The following is a 21,766-nucleotide window of genomic DNA, read 5'->3' on the forward strand; positions in this document are numbered from 1 at the left end:
AATGATGAATTGAGTAAATCGTTGGACACGTGGGCCTTTGTCTCAAAAGTACTGCGAGAGAGAATGGAAAGATTTTTTTTACAGTGTTTTTACTTTGAGGGAGTCACAGTACAAACTTGTTATATTATTTGGTTGTTTTTCAAATCAGCTCTCGCCCAGGTACCCCTACTTTAAGCAGCACCCTCCAAACCACAGTTTTACCATTACTAACGTGTTTCAGTGCACCCACACAGTTCACTTCACTGTGATACCACCAGGTGAGTCATCACTGGGGCGGTTAGTTTAATCAGTTTGTTCCTGTAAACTTTGATGTCGTTGTTGTTGTTATGTCAGCCCTACTCCCCGCACACCCCCATTCCCCTCACACACTCACACACACGCAGACGCACACAGATGTTTTGCTTTTAACAAGCTCCCGTCCCCTCTGCTTTGCTCTGGTTCTAACCTGACCTATTTAAGGTGAGTTTGTATGTCATATCAGACCCCATGTCTTCTGCAAACCCCTCCAAGGAGGTAATTTGTGTGATTGTTGAGGTTGATGTTTGCTGGCCTGATTCCTACTCCTTAATTCACAGCTCAGCTGTTAACCACTTTTTACAGGAAGTTGAGCCTCAGCGAGTATGAAGAGGATATCGCCTCCTCATACTCGACTGCAGTGTGACTTTTGTACAGCGTCACATGACAACTTTACAGTAGTAATGTAGGCCCCTGAGAAATAAGGGCATTGTGTAGCTTCCCACAACATGGGGCTTTCTCACACTTACTGTGCTGTTGATACATGAGTGGCCTGAGGATCATGCACTGCTGAGATCCTGTGAGATACAGTAGAAGATGAGAACACACATAAGCTCATTAGGCATGTAATAAAAGCTCTGGGCGTCCGTCCCCCCCCGACTATTTGATAAATAGCGCAGTGATAATGAATGTGTCTGTTTTGCCACCTGTGGTTTTTACTGTCAGTGTAAGATTTGTATAAAGTTGTAACTGTGATGTGTTTAAAATAAAAGTCAGCCTAAAACAACCTATCACTTTGCACCCTTGCTTTGTCAAGTAGCAGCAAAGTAACTAACTTATTTAAAAGTATTTCAGTCTTAATCTGCCATTTTTAGAGCTCAGCACATCAACCATTATAATCTCCTGAAACGAGTTGTGTGTCGATTGCTGCGGTCGTTATTGCAGTGTTTAGCCCCCTTCGGGTTTAGCAGTTTGCATGTTTCCATTTTGTATTGAGCAAGATATGAGGAAGTTAAACTTGTCATCTGTTTTTCTCACTAACTACCGCAGTAAGACTGTGAATCTAACAAGATGCAATCTAAATAGGGTTTTTTTTTAAATATTAAGTGATGTCTTTATCTATTGGTCACTTCTGGGTATTTAAAAGGTGTTAAAACAAATAAAGGGATTACTAATGTTTGCAGAGGCTGGTTCTTGTTGGCAGCTAGTATGCATACATACATGAGCAATACCCCATAATGTGCTTTTTGTTTATTTTATTTTTTTTAGCAGTCCAGCTCTATCAGTGACCACTAAGTGACCTCCAGTCTGGTATCAAGGCCTCATCTTTGCGTAACTGGCAGTGTTTTTACCAATGTGAAGTTTAGGAGAGCACGTTTCTGCTTAAAATGTCCACGTTTCATTATTTACTTTGATGATTTTTGTAACATAAGCTTTTGTGTTGCATGACTTTGAAACGCTGTAATTTCTAATATTCGCGTATTTTGACATATTGCCTTGAACCTTGACCAAACCCGCAGGCTCGAAGAGACAAATCCACTTTTCGTTAATGGCTCTGAGGTTTGCAGCCGTGTTGGCCAACGGTTAAACTGTTGGTGGGAACAGTCTGGCCTATCGATTGTCATTTGTTTGTGGAGGCCTTGAAGCACCCATTCCACACCACTGGCACATCACCTTAACCACTCTGCGTTGCAGCCCAGCTGTAAAAATAGATAGGAAAGATTGCCCTAGATATGCACACGCACTCACATAGAGACACATATAAGAAATAAGATACACACACACCTTCAGGTGTAGATGTGTGGCGTTTGTGGGGGGGACCTCACTTAGGAAAGAGCAATGGAGACAAAGAGATATGAAACCACAAAAAGTGCATTTAACTGACATTGAGTGAGCATCAATTCAGCAAACTGCCTTTTGTTCGGGGTTGTCACTGTTTATAAATTCACCCTTTTTGACCTTCAATTGATGCTTGATCTGCAGTGGGTGCTCACCTCCACCAGGTGGCATTAGATTCATGAGGAAGTTCAAAACACTTGTTAGCAGCCCCTAAATAAGAGGAGGAGACAGGAGAAGACTGGTGTATATCAAATCATTAAAACGTTCCTTTACTTATATACATTAGGTTTTCTAAACTATCAAAGAAAAATGGATGAGCTCATACTTGAGCTGGATTGCTTAAGATCCAAATACATACATATGCAAATATCAGCAAAGCCAATAAAGCTTTAAAAAAAAAAGAAAAAGAAAATCTGCTTATAGAGCATTGAGCAAATACTCAAGGCCAGGATTCACCAAAAAATCGTTAATTCAGCCGCTGTTAAACTCAGCACTCGGAGACTGACACCTGTTTAATTTGTGTGCACATTTAACAGTATTTTGCAGATAGAAAGAAAGACTGTGTGTCGGCCGTGCCTGCCTTATCTGAAAGTTTCACAGCGTTCACATTCCTGTAAACTGATACTCCCACTGCTGACACAATGGCCGTGCTGTCATATCCTCATGAGGACGTTCTGGCTCATTCAAGTTATTTGGCTTAGATTCTTTTAAAATCACTAATTGTGCTTTACTCACATTTGAGATTTAAACAGTGATCTGTTATGCACGAGAGGGTTTGATGCCCCTCCTACGTTACCTTCTTTTTCCTCAGGTACAGTGCTCGGGGAGTACAGTCTGTTACTGGAGTCTTCACATGGGAGAACGAGAAAGGTGGAGTCATGTTGCACAGGGATAAAGGAGGGAGACAGGTAGCGCAGATTTGAGCTATGTAAAGCAGCTGAAGAATGGTTGTGAAAACACTCGTGTTAATGTCTGGTCGTGGTCTGTGGAGTCAGTATTAATGACTAAGCTAAACAGATGTTTGTAATGTTTTTTACACAGGCTCGTGGACTGTGCAGCAGACAATGGAGGTAAATTTGTGACTTAAAGAAAACTGTATGTTTATATGTTATTACTTAAGAATGACAGAGTTACTGTTCACAGCAGTACAAACAGGATTAATAATTAGTCAAAAGAGTTTAATATTCTCCCAGGCTTTCTGTTATTCTTATTTTTTATAAGGCTCAGACGGTTGTTTCTTAGCAACAGGTAAAATTTAGCATACAAATCTTCTGTTGATGAGTCTGTTTTGTCTTTGTTTTGGTAAAACTTTGCAGATTTAATGCAGCTGGTTGGATCTGAAAATCCTCGCGCCTCTCTCACCAGGACTGCTCGTTAGCTTCCAGATTCATCAGGAAGATCAGGTACTCGTCTCAGTATTTTATCATACATGTGTCAGCCTGCTGTTGCCCTCAGGTTGCCTCAGTAACCTTTTGTTTATGTCAGAGGGTAGTTAATCAAGTATGAGTACGTTTTACAGAGAACTGTCTTTTTAAATCAGCAGCAGGGATTTATAAGTAACATAACACAGTGTAAGTACACAACTGATAAACCAAGAACGTACTACCGAAGGGTGTGAACGTCCAGCACATCTCCCATATCCAATCCAGCCCATTGGTATCTTTGTAAACAGTAGAAATTGCAGAGATTTCATTAATAATTCAAATGATTTTACATAAAATAAACCGCTATTCCTACTGTGGCCATTCCAGCACCATTGCGCAAGAATGGAAAAGTAAGCAAAGGCTGAAGTATTCATAGATCTTGACAAGTTGCTTGAATAATGTGGTAAAATACTCAGTGTGAATGTTTTGCCTTAGGAGATTCACTGGGTTCTATAACATGTAATTTATGTGTAATAAGGGCAGGTAGACTTACTCTTAAAAACTGAGGTGTAGAGTTAAAATTTGCCTTATTTTTCTTGAGACATCCAACAATGTTTATCATCTGTTTTGTAACAAGGTGGTTCATTAAACATGTTTTCACACAGTGTAGTGGAATGGTGTCAGGTGTTGTGCATATATTATGCTTTTTTCTCACAGATTTCGATTCTATTTGTGGGATTGGCAGTGTTGTGACAAATAACATTTCCAGTGAGTCTTCCGTCCTGTGGATGAACTCCAACTGTTATTGGTTGCTCTTGTTGTGCTTTCCGGCCTGAGATAGTGGCAAATGAACCAGTTCCTGCTGTTAGTTCTGTTAGAGTGACCCTCCAGAGAATAACAAAGATTATAATCATGAAATCCAGCCCAAGATGAGTCTGTCTTCTAGCAGGATGAGAGACGCAAACACCTGAATAACAGGTGATGGCTGAATCTTGCTACATAAATGACCTAGCAAGCTGGTAAGGAACACATGAGCTGGTTAGCGGCCACCAAATGTCCAAAAAAAAGACAAAATTATCTGCTCATAGTTTGTTTCCAGGATTTCAGAGTTCACAAAAGATGAAAAAGACAAGTTGTTTCTTATCTTCTCCAAATTAAGTCAATATTGCTAAAGAATCATGGTCATGAGATGGCAAATTCTACTAAATTTAGTTATTAATGTTTTTTGTTATGTGTTTTTTCCCCCCCCTGCATAACAGTGTTTATTGAAAAAGGGTTTCTGTTTATTAAATTGAGTATTTTTTATAAGCAATAAAAGTGCTTTAATAGATTTTTAATGACATGCTTTAATATGAGACACTACTGAGGCCCACAAGTGGAAATAGTCGGTGTTCCTTTTAAATAAGCAAGTACTGTTCATAATTTCAAAGTGATATTTTACAATTAAAAGCATATTTTACGTCCAAATCTATATGAGAACCTCACTTTTAGGGTTCAATTTTGAGTTTAAAGCGCTGGACTGCAATTCAAATGTTTTTTACAGGTTAAAAATGAGAGTTTTAGAATATTTCACAATAATCAACAATGATGTAAATGAAAATACAGTACTGTAAATGAATACACAACACAAGCATTTTTTAGCACAAATACAGAAAAAAGTACCATAAAATAAACTGCAGTAATAATGCTATAGATGAGTTCACAGTTAAAATACTATAATCAGTGTCAGTGGAAAATACAATAAAAGTGCAGTAAAAACAGAGTAAAAATACTATAAATGAGATTACAGTAGAAGTACTGTGAAAGATATTAGAGCAATACTCTAAATGGAACGTACAGTAAAGTACTCCTTAATTTGTAGACATGTTACCTGTAACTCTGTGAGTGAGGAGCAGTTAAACGAGTTAAACTTTATGGCTTTCCAATTTTTTAAATGGCCCAGATGGTTGTTACTTAGAAACAGGTAAAATTTAGCATACAAATCTTCTGTTGATGAGTCTGTTTTTTCTTTGTTTTAGTAAAACTTTGCAGATTTAATGCAGCTGGTTGGATCCGAACATCCTCGCGCCTCTTTCACCAGGACTGCTCGTTAGCTTCCAGATTCAGCAGGAAGATCAGGTACTCGTCTCAGTATTTTATCATACATGTGTCAGCCTGCTGTTGCCCTCAGGTTGCCTTAGTAACCTGTTGTTTATGCCACGGTGTAGTTAATCAAGTATGAGTACGCTTTACAGAGAACTGGGTAGTCTTTTTAAATCAGCACATCAGCAGTAACAAAGTGTAAGTACACGACTGATAAACCAAGAATGTACTACCGAAGGGATTGAATGTTCCACAGCACATCTCCCGTATCCATTGGATACGCAATAATATTCAAATGATTAAATGAAATAAATCATAATTCCTGCTGTGGCCATTCCGTACCATTTATCATCTCCTCTCTAACTGGGTGTTTTTTCAAGTGTAAATATGTTTCTGTTTTTGTGTTTTTTCCGCTAAAACATGGTGAAAGAAGGTGAAATCTACTTTTCCAATAGGTTATTTTGATGAGCTCAGCCCTACTCAGATCAAATTGCTGCCTGTGTGGTCACTGAACTGCGATGAGTTTGCATGTCTGCTGATAAAACATATTTCTACTTTGTGTAGCAGCAAACAGGAGTCTGCAAGCGTCCAAGTCTTCATCAACATCATGGTCAATGAAAGTGCTGAATCTGGTACGTCTCTTTTGATCTTTGTACTTTATTTCAGACATCGTATTCATATCTGTGTTCATAAAATCCGTCCAGAAAGGAATGCAGTTGGATGTCAGTTTTGATTTGCAACCTTCACATCCACGTTAATTTTTTTTTTCTTATAGTAGATAAAGTTTCTTTAGCAGATGTTGTTTGAGTATTTTTTTTAACTTTCTTAAGACTCTAAGTGGGGGATATGAGGAGAGGACTGACAGAGGTACTATACAGCATCCACCTGCATGAAAACGCACAGTGCAGGAAATTCTTTGCATCTGTAATCACTGTTAAAAATGACTCATAAAAATCACTTTATGTAAATGTTGTCGAAGATCACAGAGTTTTTCTGACAGGCTTCACATGGGAGGTGAGAGCAAACAGCCGCCACTACCACAAACCAAAACAGAAGAAATCCTTTCTGTGCTTCCGTTGGGGGAGATCCGCTGTGAGTCAGCCATCCCACACGAAAACCTTACACCTGCTGATACATTCAGAGTCAGGCTGATGCGCTGATGTTTGCATGTGTGTCTTCTACCTGCCCCTCTCCATGGCTCTCCGCATCGGTTGCCAGGACAATGTGGTGCGCAGCTACAAGTACACCCCCTTGACATTCCTGCCCCTGACGCTATTTGAACAGTTCCAGCGAGCAGCCAATGTCTATTATCTCCTCATCTTGGTGTTGCAGGTCAGATGAAGGCTCTGCTGTGGCGTCTCGCTTTGTTTTTACATGCTATGAATCCAAAAATCCTGCTTTGTGTGCTTCTGTCAGCTCAGCTTTAACAAATGCATAATTTAATATGCTGACATTTTTACATTTTACACCTGATATAGCCCGCTGCTAATTTTCTATAATTCACTTTTTTTTTTTTACTAGTGAGCGTGATCACAAACCAGCTCGTATTTGGTTAATGTAGCTTGTCAAAATGAACTTAACTCTGCAGACATTTGCAAGCATTTTGCATAGTTTATAATAATGGTGGAGGAACTTTATCTGGATGATGTGGCTGACGCGTGCTTGTGTTTGCATGTGGTTTCAAGTGTGTCCCTGCCATCTCATCAGTACCATGGTACATCACCATCATCCCGCTGATCTCCATTCTCTCACTGAGAGGGCTGAAAGACCTCAGCAACGACATGGTGAGGCTGCCCGTCCCTCTCTGAGCTGCATGTTTCCGCTCACACAGATAAAGGAGTTTGAATATAAGTATGTGACCGGGCTCACGCATGCTTTTATGCCCATGCCACTTACTTGTTTCTCTCCTTCACTGTCCTCATTGACTCCTTGTCCTCTCCTCATTGACGGAACCAGTCATCCCAGTAGCATTAATTTATCTCTCCCATCATTAAAGCCTTTCCTTTTAAATGCAGGTGTGATGTTTTGCATGGAGAATTCCCTGGTTAAGTGCATCGCTGAGTTACGGTCGTTAACAGCTCTGGGTGAAATGCTTGCTTGACCCCTCTCTATTGACTAATCATTTAGTGGAGGGTGTAAATCTCCCAGCTGGTGTCACTGTAGAGCCCCGTAATGGCATTTCTCCTTTCTCCTCTTTTCTTCTCAACCTTTCATGGCCACCCTCACTCCCTCTCGCTTGCTCCTTGTCCATCACTCTTACCCTCCACCCTTGTCATGCTTCCCAGCAATTGCTCATTCTCTTTTACTCTCCTTCCATCTGTCTCCGTCCTTCTCTCCCTACATCCGATACAGGCAAGAAGACGCAGTGACTCTGAGATTAACTCCAGACCCTGTGACATTCTCATTTCCCAAAGGTAAGGACAAAGGCGGGGTTATTCTCTCAGGAGCCAACACATCTCCACTTTGAAACAGACCTCTAATGAACCTCTAATGAAGTGTGAATGAGTGAATCCCTGGATAGTCCCGTTTTCGCATTAGAGCAGGGCAAATGCACTGAGCAGTTTCCCCACTTATTGAAAGATAAGAACTATGACCAGCCTCTTAATGACGCATGTTTTTTAACTTCTACTGTTTCTGAGAATATTATGTTGCAAATATTACACATATTACAGAAGAATTGTACTATTTCATGTAATCATCGCTGTCCTGCAAAGAACTAACAAACTAAATGCACAAAAAAACACAACCAGTGTAAAGATGATTCATTCTTTTTGTGATTAAACAGTATGAATCTGTAAATTCCTGCCCTGAACAAAACTTTAATTTGAATGTTGGTTACTAATTATGTTTTTATGTGTTGCTTTTTAAAACATTTTGCTTGAGTTTGTCTAGAAAATCATTCAAAAGGGTTTTTTCTTCTCAATCGTTCAGTTCTCGTCTGTTCTCTGTCTCAGTTTTCAAATGAAGAAGTGGAAAGACGTGTGTGTGGGGGATGTGCTGCGGATCCACAAAGACCAAGTCTTCCCAGTGAGCTTCTTGATTCATAAAACGTAGAAATGTGCAGCAATTTTTATTTGTCCTTGTTTCGAGAATATAATAACAATAATATTGTTAGAAAATACAGTACACGGTAAAAAAAAAACCCCAGTATATTCTTAGGATAGCTGGATCCAACTGGATTTAGTGCGTGCTTTGTGTCAGTTTGTGTTTCCACACCTTCGCCCTCATCACCCTCTCTGCTTTGTTTTAATGTTTTCTGTTTTCCCACCCAGGCCGATCTTCTTCTTTTATGTAGCTCAGAGCCTCACAGTCTGTGTTACGTGGAGACGGCTGATATAGATGGGTAAAGAGACACAATCAGTCCGGTCCCTGAATAATTCTCTTAAAATGTATTGGCACCGCACACACTGATGTAAATGCAGAAACGTTTATCATGCTTAAAGTAGACAGTAACAGTAATGATACATTTTCTAAGTCTTTGAACAAGACAATAAAAATGCTTCAAATATGGACGTCAAAAAATGTTTGTGAAGGAGAAAATTTGAAAACATGACATAAATGTAACATCTTTATTAATAGAGGAGGCAGAGGTGTGACTGTATGTGTCAGTGCATACAAATCGTCTTTTATTGAACTCATAAACTACAGAATTAAGACCGTACGACTGCCCTCATCCATATAACCAAAACATTAATTTGTGTTTTCAGTATTTTCAGTGTATTGATGCTCTTTTGTTTGACTTTGTAATGAACACTTCCGTTTTTTTCTTCATTTAGAGAAACCAACCTCAAGTACCGACAGGCTCTCAGCGCTACACACGAAGATCTGACCTCTAATCCCTCAGAGGAGGCCCTCAGTTCCTTTGATGGTGAATAAACCTATTTTTATTAAAAATACAGATGTGCATTTATAAAAACCAAATAGTAAGAGTGAGATCTAATGTGATTTTTTTTCCCCCAGGTGTTGTACGCTGTGAGGAACCCAACAACCGCTTGTACACCTTCAGAGGTCAGCTGCAGTGGCGGGGAGAGGGTCTCCTGTTGGACAGCGAGCACATCCTGCTGAGGGGAACAGTCCTACGCAACACAACCTTTGCGTACGGCTTGGCTATCTACACCGGTACTCTTTAGATGGGAAAGAGGAGTGGAACTATGTCATCTGTGTTCAGAAAACTGTTACTTTAGTGCACAGCGATATCACTTTTACACAATGTTCCCAGATCTGCTATGTTCTCCTTGCACTCTTGCCTCCACTCACTTCAATGACAAATGTTATTATGAGGAATACAATCTGCTGCTAATAATGGTCCTGATTACCTCACTCTTATAGCTGTGGGCGTCTGGCAGATTATAGGCTCTTCCTGTCTTTTGAGTCATCATTGATTTGACATTATTGGACGAGGCAGAAGTGTCACGGATTCCATAGCTTTGACCCTTCCCGTTCTGGTTAAGCAGATCAGTACATCAAATTTATCCAGAGATGAGTTTCATACTATTAATCTGAAGCTGCCCACTGGTGTAACCCCAGTTAAGCCTGACAATAACTCTAAGCAAACTCGCACTCGACATAACCTGCTTCCATCAAAGCTTGCACGTTGTTGCTGTTGTAGGGCTGAGTTCAAATCAGTTTTCTGCCCTAGAATGGTTTTGTCATTTCTGCACACAAAGTTCAGCGACTTTCCACAGTCTGCGAGATTGAGACAGCATCGTCGGAAAACATAATGTGATACTTTATTGATCCCTGCAAAGAAAAACTCTCTCTTCCCCTGACCTCCCTGCACCGGGGTCAGAAACCCCCGGATCTGCTAGGAATTCAGCGTCTCGCTCAAGGGCACATCAGCAGAAGCTTGTTGACATGCGGGCTTGAACTCTCACCCTCTGGCTGCTTGACCGTCTACTCAATCAGCCCGGTCAGCAATAGCATCTAATAGTGGTGTTTTTAACGGCAGGCGCAGATACGAAGATCCTGAGGAACAGCGGGAAAGTGAAACTGAAGAGGACTCAGATGGAAAAAGTTTTTAACAAAGTGGTGATGGGGGTGAGTGCATGGAGGGCATGAGAATAACAACCACGAGACATTTTCTGCAGTTTTTATATACCCTGTGTGTCTGTGCTCTGTCTAGATAGTCCTGTGTGTGCTGCTGGCAGCTCTGTTCCTTGCCATTGGCAGCGGCGTGTTTTCTGCTCAGCTCATGAGACAGAATAGCGTTCTGTCTGCTCTGGTGTTTAACAGCAATGCTGTCTACACCGGATTCCTCATCTACTGGAGCTACATCATCCTTCTCAGCCCAGCCATGCCTATAGCCCTCTACATCTCGTTAGTTCCATCTACAATACTGCAATCATTTGTGGGTGGGGAGAAAAGTGGGTATGCACATCTGCGTGCGTGCGTTGGGTTACTATGCATGCATGTGTGTGTGCCTGCAGGTTTGAGCTGGTCCACACGGTCCACAGCCTGTTTATTGGCTGGGATTTGGAGATGTATTGGCAGCAGGCAGACAAACCGGCTCAGGCTAGGAATACCTCACTGAACGAGGAGCTCGGCCAAGTGGGATACCTGCTGAGTGACAAAACTGGAACACTAACCCAGAATCGGCTGCTCGTCAGACAATGCTGCATAGCTGGGGAAATCTATGGTAACAAGAGCTCCTTCTTTTACAGATTACTGACCTGAAAGTGTGTCGTGACTAAACAAAACACTATATTTAATGTAATATTTTAATTTTTCAGCTTAAAGCAGGCCAAACCATGTTCTGGTCATGCCACATGGGCAGGTGGATGTTTGGACAAGCCAAATACTCTGCTTTACAAGAGCAAAACTCATTAACAGAGAATACATCAGATGATTTTGCACAAATGTTTAGAATCTGTGTTTTAAAATGTAATTGCAAAGTGCCCAGTTATGCAGTTTTTATTTGGATGAAGCCACCATGTCTGGATTGGTTGAGAGATAGAAGTTGTCAGTTAAGATTAGCAATTTTGGTTAATGTCATAAAGTGTGACAATTGTTATTTTATTTTTGCTGTTTGCACTTCCTCAAGGCTTTGTAAACCCACAAAGGTTTTTATGTTGTTATCTTCTGTGTTAAGCACAATGAGTTTAGGTGTAGTGAAATGTGCTATATTAATAAAATTGGCATTTAAACATGGGATCGACTCACTTTTGGAGTCAGCTTAAAGTAGCACAGAAGTGGCACAGAAAGAATTGTGTGTCTTTGTTGCTCAGCCGCTGATACAAAGTCACACACGAAAGCTTTAAATCAGTTTTTCTCATCAGCGTGACACAACTTTAGCAGCAATGACACAGTTTGTTCCCCTAAGAATACTTTGTTAGCAACTAATGGTCCAACAGTACAGCCTGTGCCCAGTAATGTGTGAGGTTACATGCTGAGTTATTATTTGCAGCAATTTCCTTCATTAAAAACTCGTACAAGGTAAAGGTAAGTTCAAATTAGACAGCAAAGATTTACAGTTGAACAAAGACGACTCTGGAGAAAGATGCTTACATCATAAACCTCATCCCTCGAGAAAGGCCAGCGGAGACTCCTAACATGCTCAGTGCAACAGTAACCCCAACATTCACCACCACAGGAGAATATTAATACCAACCTTCACCACAGATGACACTTTCTTTTTTCTTTCTTTAAAACATATATATTAATAAATAAATGTCTTATTTTATACATTTACAGGTGATGCCTCAGTCAGGGCAGAGGATGTAGAGGTAAACAATTACACTTTTTTATATGTACTTAACCTTATTCTAAGGTATTCCCTAAAGATCCTTCAGTATATGTTTGAAATGATATCATCTTATATTCTACCTCTTTCCCCACCTTTGGGCAGCCCATGGATTTAAGGTGGAATCCTTTCTCCTGTGGTGGCCTGTTTATGTCAGCCCCAGCCCTCGTGGACAGACTTAGAGGGAACCAGTGTCTGCTCAGCAGACAGTTCCTTACAGCGCTGGCTTTATGCCATACTGTCATGACAGAGTGGAAGAAACGTAAGGCTTTGCACATGTCGTGAGTCCGTAATGTTTTTTACCTAAGTTGTGAATTTTGTCAACTTAACTAAAGTTAAATAAAGATTAAAGGTTTTTTTCTCTGCTATTATCTAAGAAAACCTGTAAATCACTAATCTGAATGTGCATGGCAGAATAACTGTGTTTCTTTTCTGGAAGACAACATGTTTTCCTCCTTTGTGCACTAACCGCGTTCCCACAGAGACTCCAGTTTACCAGGCTGCGTCCCCAGATGAGGAAGCACTTGTTGGTGCTGCCAGAGAGCTGGGCTGGGTCTTTCTTTCTAGGGCGAGAGATTTTATTGTTGTCTCAGAGCTGGGCGTCACTCGCAAGTATCAGCTCCTTGCACTGCTGGACTTCACCAGTCAGAGGAGACGCATGTCTGTATTGGGTGAGAGCAGCTCTTGTTAAACACACGCATATAATAGCTTTTTTCATTTGGCTCACACAGGTTTGATTCTAAGTCAAACAGCCTTTTGTTATTTCTTAGACATCCTTTTGTTTAGTCCATACTAAGAGGGTTTTTTTGCCTTTAGTGCGGGAGCCAGAAGGTGGAATAAAGTTGTACTGTAAAGGGGCAGATATAGTGATCCTGGAGAGACTGCAGAAGGACTCTCCACATCAGGAAAGGACTGAAAGAGCTCTAGAGGTGAAGCATTTCCCTCTTGCTATTAATCCTGTTTTGAATCACTATGCTAAGCTAAATTAACGTAATGTTTTTCCGTCCTGTTAACAGTTATCACGTACTCTGCATTTGCTCTCAAATTTCTGTGACTGCGATGTGTGCAAGTCTACACGGACTAAAACTACATTATCTTCCACTACAGTTATCATTTGTCACATCATCAAACCATCTACACACTATACTGAAGGCTCTTAATCAATGATTAGTAGGTTTTCAAGAACGGATCCAACCAGTCGTTACTAGCTAATGAGATAGCTGAGGCATCCCTGATTATCGCTTGTTTTTTTTCTTCCAGTTCTGCCTGAAGGATTACTCAGTAAATAACGTCAGCCTATCAAAAACCAATCTAACTTATCTTCTGTCAGCTGTTTGCCGAGGCCTGTCTGCGGACACTGTGCATTGCGGTTCGATCTGTTCCTGAAGCATCATGGGAGCAGTGGAACAAAACTCTGGCTCAGTCTGCCACCATGGTCACCTGCGACCGTGACGCGCTGCTGGAAAAATTATATGACGAGATGGAAATGGACCTGCAGGTGGGCTCGTGCTCAGTGTGGTTTTATATATTGTCAGTTCTTCATTTAAAGGGTTCTAATAATGTTAATTCTTAAAGATTTCAGCCCTTTATTTTCCCCAAAATTTATTTTCGCATTTGTGGAGCTGAGCGCAGACTGATTTAAATATTTTTTTTTCTTCGTTAAAACCTGTTTTATAAGGTTAAACTTGACCAAGTTTCTCACATTATTTTTGACTCTGATGTAGTCATACAACTTTAGACTACAATCACAAAGATCTGGTTTCACCATACACCATTTTCAGTGAATGAATCTCATGCAAAGCTTGAGGTCAGTCATGAGTTGTCCTACCACGCTCAGCACATCAAAACAGAGTTCCACTGTGACGTCCAAAATTTTAATTTACTTTTTACGTTTCATAATATTTAAAATATTCTATATTAAAATGCAAATGTGTTTCTTTTTATCTATATTTGTTTATTATTTTTATTGCCCATTGTTTGGTTTAGTAACAGCAAATAGATTACTGATTTGAAGCATGTTTGTAAGTGATTAAACGTCTAACCAAACTGCACTGGGTTTGCAAGAAACTGTTGATTGACCACAGTCCACTCAGCATTATCACCACAAGCTAAAAACAGAAAATTTGCCTGCATCAGTAAAGGAGGCAAAAGTCGCAGGTCAGACCCGTAAGCTTTTTGTGTATTTTCCCCTATAGCTGAGAGGTTAACTGCATGAGGATTTGAGGCAAAACACTGCAGTGTTCTTGCACTTTATGCATCAGAAACTGTTCAATAAACTGCATTTTTAAACATACCTTTGAGAGATATTTGTAGACAGTTAATTAAGATAACAAACACTGGGGATGTTTGAAAGTCTGGTAGTTTGTGATGGCGTCGTTTATTCTCAGTCTGCTCTCTGCTGCATCACTATTTTGTGGAAACTGCATGAACTGCAGTGCATGCAACAAGCACACAACACATTGATAACATTATTGCCTGCAGCAATACAGTCTTTCTCACTGTGGCTTTGGTTGCTTCTCTAAAATGATAATCAATTTGAAGGATGTCTGTTCCAACACATTGCAGGAGTTTTAGGGCACGCACAAATGCACAGGTAGGCACTCTTCCCCGGAAGAAGTCTTTAGTCTAATTTAAAGGGCTGATTTCATATTTTTATGGGCATAGTCATAGAACTTTGTGGTATGAAATATGTATGTAATATTTAAAAATGTGAATATGCTGTATGGATGCTGAAATTAAGTCTTGCTTTAGCTGCTGGGGGTGACGGCAATTGAGGACCGACTTCAGGATGGAGTGCCTGAAACCATTGCTCTACTTCAAGAGGCCGGGATTAAAGTATGGGTACTGACTGGAGACAAAAAAGGTATTGTGACAAGCTGTGACACGACAAGGAGCATGGCATAAATTCTGAACGTGTCATAAAAATAAAGTTTCACAGCGGTTTCTGTGTTATTCTGATTCCATCTGTGACTTCTTTCCTTGTGTTTGTAGAGACTGCAGTGAATATTGGATATTCTTGCAAACTACTGGATCCTGATAGCAGAATAGTAGAATGGGACGAGCTGAGGTTAGCAGTGTTAGAAATACACAGACACATCCAACCACATGCACATACACACACTCACACCATCCCATTGATCTTTGTTTGTTTGCCCCTGCAGACAGATACTCCAGTCCCCAGATCCACGGGTCAGTTTCTTTAAGCCCAGACAGACAGAGCTGTGGGCTGTAGACAAGGAGATGGCTGTAGCAAAGACTTCCGTGGTCCTCACCGGACCTGAGCTGGTAAACACACCAACCTGTGCTATACATAGACAATGTAAAGTTTTGTAAATCTTATGATTTGCGGACGATTTGGTTTCATGAGAAGTTGTATTCTGCAGAGACATGGAGAGGCGATATTAAAAGGTGTTGAGCAGTAGATTCTTCTGTTTCTTCTTCTTTTAGGACTAATTTCTTGCGCCCAGTGGAATGATCAAACAAGAAATCATTAGTTTTACATTAATTGGAGATAAATTATCTGAATTTCAGGAGCGGGACCACAACTCCAAACATGCTGCTTCCAGTTCTCATCTACGTTTGTTCCCCCACTTCTACAAACTGTTCGTTCTCGTTTTCGTGCCTCACCCTCTCTCAACTTTTCAATTCTTTAACTCATTCACTTCTATTTAGTACATGAGGATCTGCAAGGCCCGGGAGCTGCCGCCAGTCCCCTTCGAGGGTTTTGTTGTAGGGTTATGTACAGTAATACAGTAATTTTTTAATTTTTTAAACTCTAGAAAGTCTTCTGTTTGTTACTATCAGGCCTTTATTTCTTTATTTCAGTTCTTGTTTTTTATTAAGCCTGGATTTGTTGTTTTTGAGAATTCTGATTGGTTCCTTCATAGTTTCTCGGTTCTTAGTTTTGTTGATCATTTAGCGTTGATCTTCATTTATTCACTAGTACTTGTGTCTTCAGTTTGCGTTAGTTACTGCTTGTATTTAAAGAGTTTCTTAGTTCCTCTGTTTTCTTCCTGCATTATCTCCTCTGTAAATTTCAAATTTCTGTGTTTCCTTGTTTTTAATCATGTTTTGCTTTACTTTTGACTTCTCTCCTGTTTCATACCTTTAGTTTTACTCCCCCCTCTGTCTCTGTCTAAATTAAGCTCAGTTTTGTCTCATTACCCTCCTGTTCCTGCTTCCTTGATTACCCTCTTGTGTATAAATAGTCCAGTCCTTCCCCTCACTCTTTGTCTGAGCATCTGTTAACGTCCTCTTTGAGTCTATTGCCTTTTGGATTTTGTATCTTGGACTTTGCATCAGCCATAATAAATGACTTTGTTATTTAAGTCTCCCTTGCATCTATGCATTTGTGTTGTTTTCCCCAGACAGAGTTTGACCAGAGGCCAGAGTGGGGGGCCACATTCATGAGCCTGGCAGAACATTGTCAGTCTGTGCTGTGCTGCCGCGTAACACCTGCACAGAAGGCCGAAATCGTCACATTGGTGAGAAAACATACCAGCTCAGTGACCATGAGCATTGGTGATGGTGCCAATGATGTCAATATGATCAAGAGTAAGGGTTTATTTGTAGTTCTACAATATAAAAAAGTAAAAATAAATCAGTGTGCTCTGATCATTTGTGTTCATGTTTTAACATTTGCCTCCTTCCTCTTTCCTCAACACCAGCGGCTCATGTTGGTGTGGGTCTGGCAGGAGTGGAGGGAGGTCAGGCGGTGCAGAATGCAGACTTTGCATTGGCCCAGTTCAGGTTTCTGCAGCGGCTGCTTCTTGTCCATGGCCGCTGGTCCTACCGCCGCATTTCCCTCTTCTTGCGCTATTTCCTGTTTAAGACCTGCAGTTTTGCCCTTGTGCATCTATGGTTTGGTTTCTTCAATGGCTTCAGTGCTCAGGTTAGACAAAAACAGATATTAAATTATGCCAGTTAAAGCCTTATAGTCACGGCATGAAGTGAGGTTCAAAAAATTACGTTTCTCTCACAGTCTCTGTATGAATCATGGTTCATCGCTTTATACACGGTTTTCTACAGTGCATACCCAATTCTTTGCCTGGCCTTTTTTGAACAGGTGAGCTGGAGAGTTTATTTTAAACTAAAAGAAGATAAGTGTGAATGTCTAAACAATAAAAATCGCCTCTTTCTTTTTTAGGATGTCAGCGCAGAAAAAAGCTTAAATTTTCCCGAGTTGTACAAGTGTGGACAGAGACATGAGCTCGTGAGCCCTCTCAAGTTGTCCTTGTCACTCCTGCATGCTGTGTATGCATCGCTCGTTTTCGCCTTCATCCCGCTTGGCGTTTTCGACAACACGGTCTTTGACTACCAGACGATGGCGATCACGGTTTCCATGGCAGTTACGTTCACTGCCACGATTGAGGTCAGGATGTCTTATGGTTTTGTGTGTACATGGGCAATGCCAATAAAGGGCTATTCTATTCTTTTTTTCATAGATGCAGTTGTCAGAAAGTGTAACATTTTTAACTGATTTATATTTATAATAACCACAGTTAAATGTTTTGTAGATAGTTAATTAAGTTTTTTGTGAATGTTATGTTATGAAAACTTGATAATGTTTACAAAATGTTTTATAATTAATTACCTATTCATCTATAGCCACTGTTGGAATACATATTTAATCATTTGAAAGCGATCATTAAAAGTGAAGGCCTTTCCCGCTGAAGGCAATCACTTTCTGGCAGAGGATCACTTTTTGGCACAACACCTGGAGATAAGGGGGCAAAACAATTGCATTAATGCTGCTGTTTGGTTGAGGCAGAATAAAGTAGTTGTGGTAAGACAATCACACGACCACTTTAAGATGACAAAGCAACAAGGTGATATATACCATGTAAAACCAGAGTCATAATAAACAATATATACACGGCGTTTTTTCCTCAATAGTTTCGTCACGTTTACTGTCTAAGGAGAGCGCTAGAAAGCACTCTCTGCTTATGACCAAAAAAACCCAAAACAAAAAACAACCCGTTTGTGTTGGTGGAAAAATGCACCATGTCGACCAATCAAAAAATGATATGGCACCATGACATTTGGTTGTTTAGGAAGAGGGGGAAAGAGCGAGAGAGAGCGAGTTTTAAAATCTGAGAGATTTGTGACATTTAGCGTGTTTGGAGCGTGTAGTTAATGTGTTGTCTTGTGTATCTCCAAAAGTTGATTCTGTTCATCTGGACGTAGCGTTTTCAGTGGAAGAAACGTTTCGTCACTCATCCAAGTGACGTCTTCAGTCTCAGCTGACTGCAGGCTTCTTATTCTGAATTCTGCAAATTCTCATGAGCATTGCATAATTATGATGAAGGGACTGACCTCCCAGCCCTTTGTTCCTTCAGTGGGCTGGTTTCAGTAATTAAGCAAGGGTATTGTTTATAAGGTTGGGGAAACCTGCAGTCAGCTGAGACTGAAGAAGTCACTCAGATGAGTGACGAAACACTTCTCACACTGAAAACGCTACGTTCAGATGAACAGAATCAACTTTTGGAGATTTACTTACCTGGATGATTGAGCATGCATCAAGACGTTGTGTTGTGTAGTTAGTGTGTAGTGTTGTGGATAGTTTTGTGTTGAGTGTCAGAACAATGAGGCGACTGCCGTCTCCAGGTAGAAAACAGGAGGAGTGATACACCTCTCCTGCTGTCAGACCTGCAGGTATCAGGCTGAGATGTTCTCCTTTATAGTGGACAGAAATAATTTTTTTGGAGCGGCACAAATAATTTGTGCGGCATTTTATTGAATGCAGAACAGCTGATTGTTCTGTAAATAGTTTGAAATGGTTTGAAAAAAAGGGTAAAAGGAAAATGGCTGCAAATAACTTTCAAACTTGTGCATATGATTTTAAAACTGACAATTTATATTTGCATTTAAAGTTATAATATATGATTCAATAAACATGTTTGTGGTTATTACAGTAAAAATATAACTTTTTCTACTTGGATTTTATGTTTTTTTCTCTGATTTTAGATCAATTGTGTTAATACAGTATGTCAAAATGAAAATATGACTGTAAATTCAGACACGTGAGGTTGTGCTGAAAAGAATGATACCAAACAAGGGAAAGTAAATCATTTTAAAAGGTAAAATGTAGAGGTAAAAATGGCCAATTATACCCTGGACCCCAGAGAGTGAAACTTTTTTTAAAGTAATGCAATAATTACTTTTCGAGTAATTAATAACTTTTAGAATCTTGTAACTCAGTTACTAACTCAGTTACTTTTTTGAAGAATTAACTAGTAACTATAATTAATTACTTTTTCAAAGTAACTTGCCCAACACTGGTGATCTGAACGTAATAATTTTTATACCAGCTCTGATATAATAATATATTGCTCTAATTACTTTTTTTCTAACACTGATCCAAATAGGAATGATCTAACCTTAGAAAACTTAATTATAATTTCATTTTTATTTACAGTAATTGAACTATCTGTTGGTCCGTTATTTCGTATAGACTTACTATATAAATGTTTACTATTCGGTCTCCTTTCTGACATGAACACTGTACTGCATATCCAGTTGGACTTTTATCCTTTAATGTGTTTCCACGTCTCAGATTATTCTGCTGACCAGACACTGGACCAAGTTCAACATAGCAGCTGTAATTGTCTCCGTGGGGCTGTTCTTCATCTGTACCAGGATCACCCACAACCGCTTCCTTTTTGAGCAATCACCCAAGGAATATATATTTCTTGGTATTCAGCACAGGCCTATTATTATTTGTTTGTCACTCTTGTGAGATTTTGCTTTAAGATGTCACATAACATCCCATTGTTGGACTAAAAATCAAAAAAGAAAACATGCAATAACAAGGAGCTGATTTCAATTTGTCTTTAGAAAATTGTGGCTCTTTATCCATTTCTGTCTAAAGATATAGTTGCTCTATGTTTGTCCTTTTATCAGGTGCATCTGATTACGCCTTCACTGATCCAGTTGTGTGGCTCACAGCTCTGCTTGTTGCCTGGACAGCTGTTTTGCCCTCAGTGACTGCTCACGCCCTCAGTGTCATCCTCAACGCCCACGACAAACACAAGGTGATCTTTTTGTGCATGGGAGAGTATGTATCTTTTTGAAAAGGAATACTTCTCAAAAGGAAAAGCTAAAAATGTAAATTGTATGTCCGTTTAAGTTTCGAGTCACTGAATGTCATGCTCCATATCTCACAGTTTGCTCAGTTTATGCCATCTCTCAAAAAAGAGAGATGTCAAAAGAGAGGTGTAAAAAGGGCCATGAAAACTGAGAAAAACTGTAGACTCATAAACTGCAGCTCTTGACAGGAAACACACAGAAACTTTGTCCTCACAGTCAACAATCACAGCACATACCACGCCAAACAACCTGCAGCAGCTAGTAAAAACTCCGCCAATCTCAAGTTATTCTTTCTCTATTATTATCTGATCGTTTTCTAGTCGTGCGCTGCAGTTTATTGTGAGCTTATTTTCAAAGAACCGGCAGACTCAGATGCAGTACACTAGACCAGAGAGCGAAGTTCAAAGAATTACTGAATAACGCAGAAGTTGCAGCGATGATCAGAAAATCATCAGAGATGGGATTCAACAAAGGCTGCATGGAGCACGAGGGGATCCTCAGACCACAGAGGTTGACAGAGAGTCTGTTGAGAAGTGGGTTGGCAAAGGGGTTGTGAGTACAGCATGCTGATTAGCCGATGCACCCAAGGTGTGCCGCCTGAGGAAAAAGACAGGAACCGGAGACAACACAGAGACACAGATACACCTGTAGGTAAACAGAGGTGTCCAAAGCAGAGGTGAGAGAGCGTGAGAGACAGAGGAGGGAAAAGAGGACCAGAGAAAAGGAGCTTTAATAAGAAGACACTGGAGACAGAAAGGAGATCATGCTTGCAGTTGTAGCTGCTGCTGACATGCCCAGCCATCATCTCCGGTTCAGTTTACTGAGTTTCTTGTTACTCTTGGGTTAAAAGAGACAAAAAACACCCCCAAAAACCTTATATAAAGTAAACAGTCGCTGATATGTTTCTCCCCTTCTGTGACCCAGGTCCACAGTGTATCCCATCAGTCAGTGGAACTGAGGTCTCGTTTCAGAAGGGGGACGCCTCTCCGCCGTTCCTCTTATGCTGTCTCTCAGGGAGCTGGGTCCGGACGCCACATCACCTCAGCGACACACATGAGAAAGTGACTGCAAGTCATAACCGCGCTGTCTCAAAGGCGAAAAGCGACTGACTGTGTGAAACATACGTAATGGAGAGCTCCATTAAAAGTTTTTGTAACAGATAACATCTATCGTCTGCTCCTGCAGCAAACTTTTCTGTGTCTTTCAGTGTTTTGCGTATGGGTCTGTGGGCAGTTCTGTTACACTATTGTACAGATAATATTTCAAAATAAAGTTAATGATATAATGTACAAAATATATTATGCATCATAAATCTTGTTTATTATCTTCGCATTGGCACTTTGGATCTGTTCAAACAGAGGTAAAAATCAAATCTCCATCTGCTGAGGTTACAGCGGATTTCCTTTGAGGATCGAACCAA

At 40.2% G+C, this 21,766-nt stretch overlaps 1 protein-coding gene across 2 annotated transcripts; it reads left to right on the forward strand.

Moving 5' to 3' along the window:
- The first annotated feature begins 2,741 nt into the window (after positions 1-2,741).
- Positions 2,742-21,663, forward strand: atp8b3 (ATPase phospholipid transporting 8B3). Of its 2 annotated transcripts, XM_005727095.1 has the most exons (31): positions 2,742-2,981; positions 3,115-3,143; positions 3,390-3,476; positions 5,456-5,555; positions 6,084-6,151; positions 6,520-6,611; positions 6,738-6,851; positions 7,205-7,303; positions 7,872-7,933; positions 8,474-8,546; positions 8,792-8,862; positions 9,296-9,387; positions 9,480-9,638; positions 10,468-10,556; positions 10,642-10,835; positions 10,946-11,154; positions 12,210-12,241; positions 12,364-12,520; positions 12,741-12,929; positions 13,075-13,187; positions 13,589-13,756; positions 15,010-15,121; positions 15,250-15,325; positions 15,420-15,543; positions 16,626-16,812; positions 16,926-17,149; positions 17,240-17,323; positions 17,405-17,629; positions 19,814-19,952; positions 20,161-20,291; positions 21,271-21,662. In XM_005727095.1, the coding sequence occupies exons 5-31, from the start codon at positions 6,127-6,129 to the stop codon at positions 21,409-21,411; spliced, it is 3,381 nt and encodes a 1,126-aa protein (XP_005727152.1). In that variant the 5' UTR covers positions 2,742-2,981; positions 3,115-3,143; positions 3,390-3,476; positions 5,456-5,555; positions 6,084-6,126; the 3' UTR covers positions 21,412-21,662. The 2 variants fall into 2 exon arrangements, with proteins under 2 accessions (XP_005727152.1, XP_005727153.1); XM_005727096.1 differs by lacking the exons at positions 2,742-2,981; positions 3,115-3,143; positions 3,390-3,476 and having other exon boundaries at positions 5,460-5,555; positions 21,271-21,663.
- The last annotated feature ends 103 nt before the right edge of the window (positions 21,664-21,766 follow it).

This window comes from Pundamilia nyererei, unplaced genomic scaffold (assembly GCF_000239375.1).
Source record: "Pundamilia nyererei isolate P.nyererei 1_Seehausen unplaced genomic scaffold, PunNye1.0 scaffold00023, whole genome shotgun sequence".
Classification (NCBI taxonomy): domain Eukaryota; kingdom Metazoa; phylum Chordata; class Actinopteri; order Cichliformes; family Cichlidae; genus Pundamilia; species Pundamilia nyererei.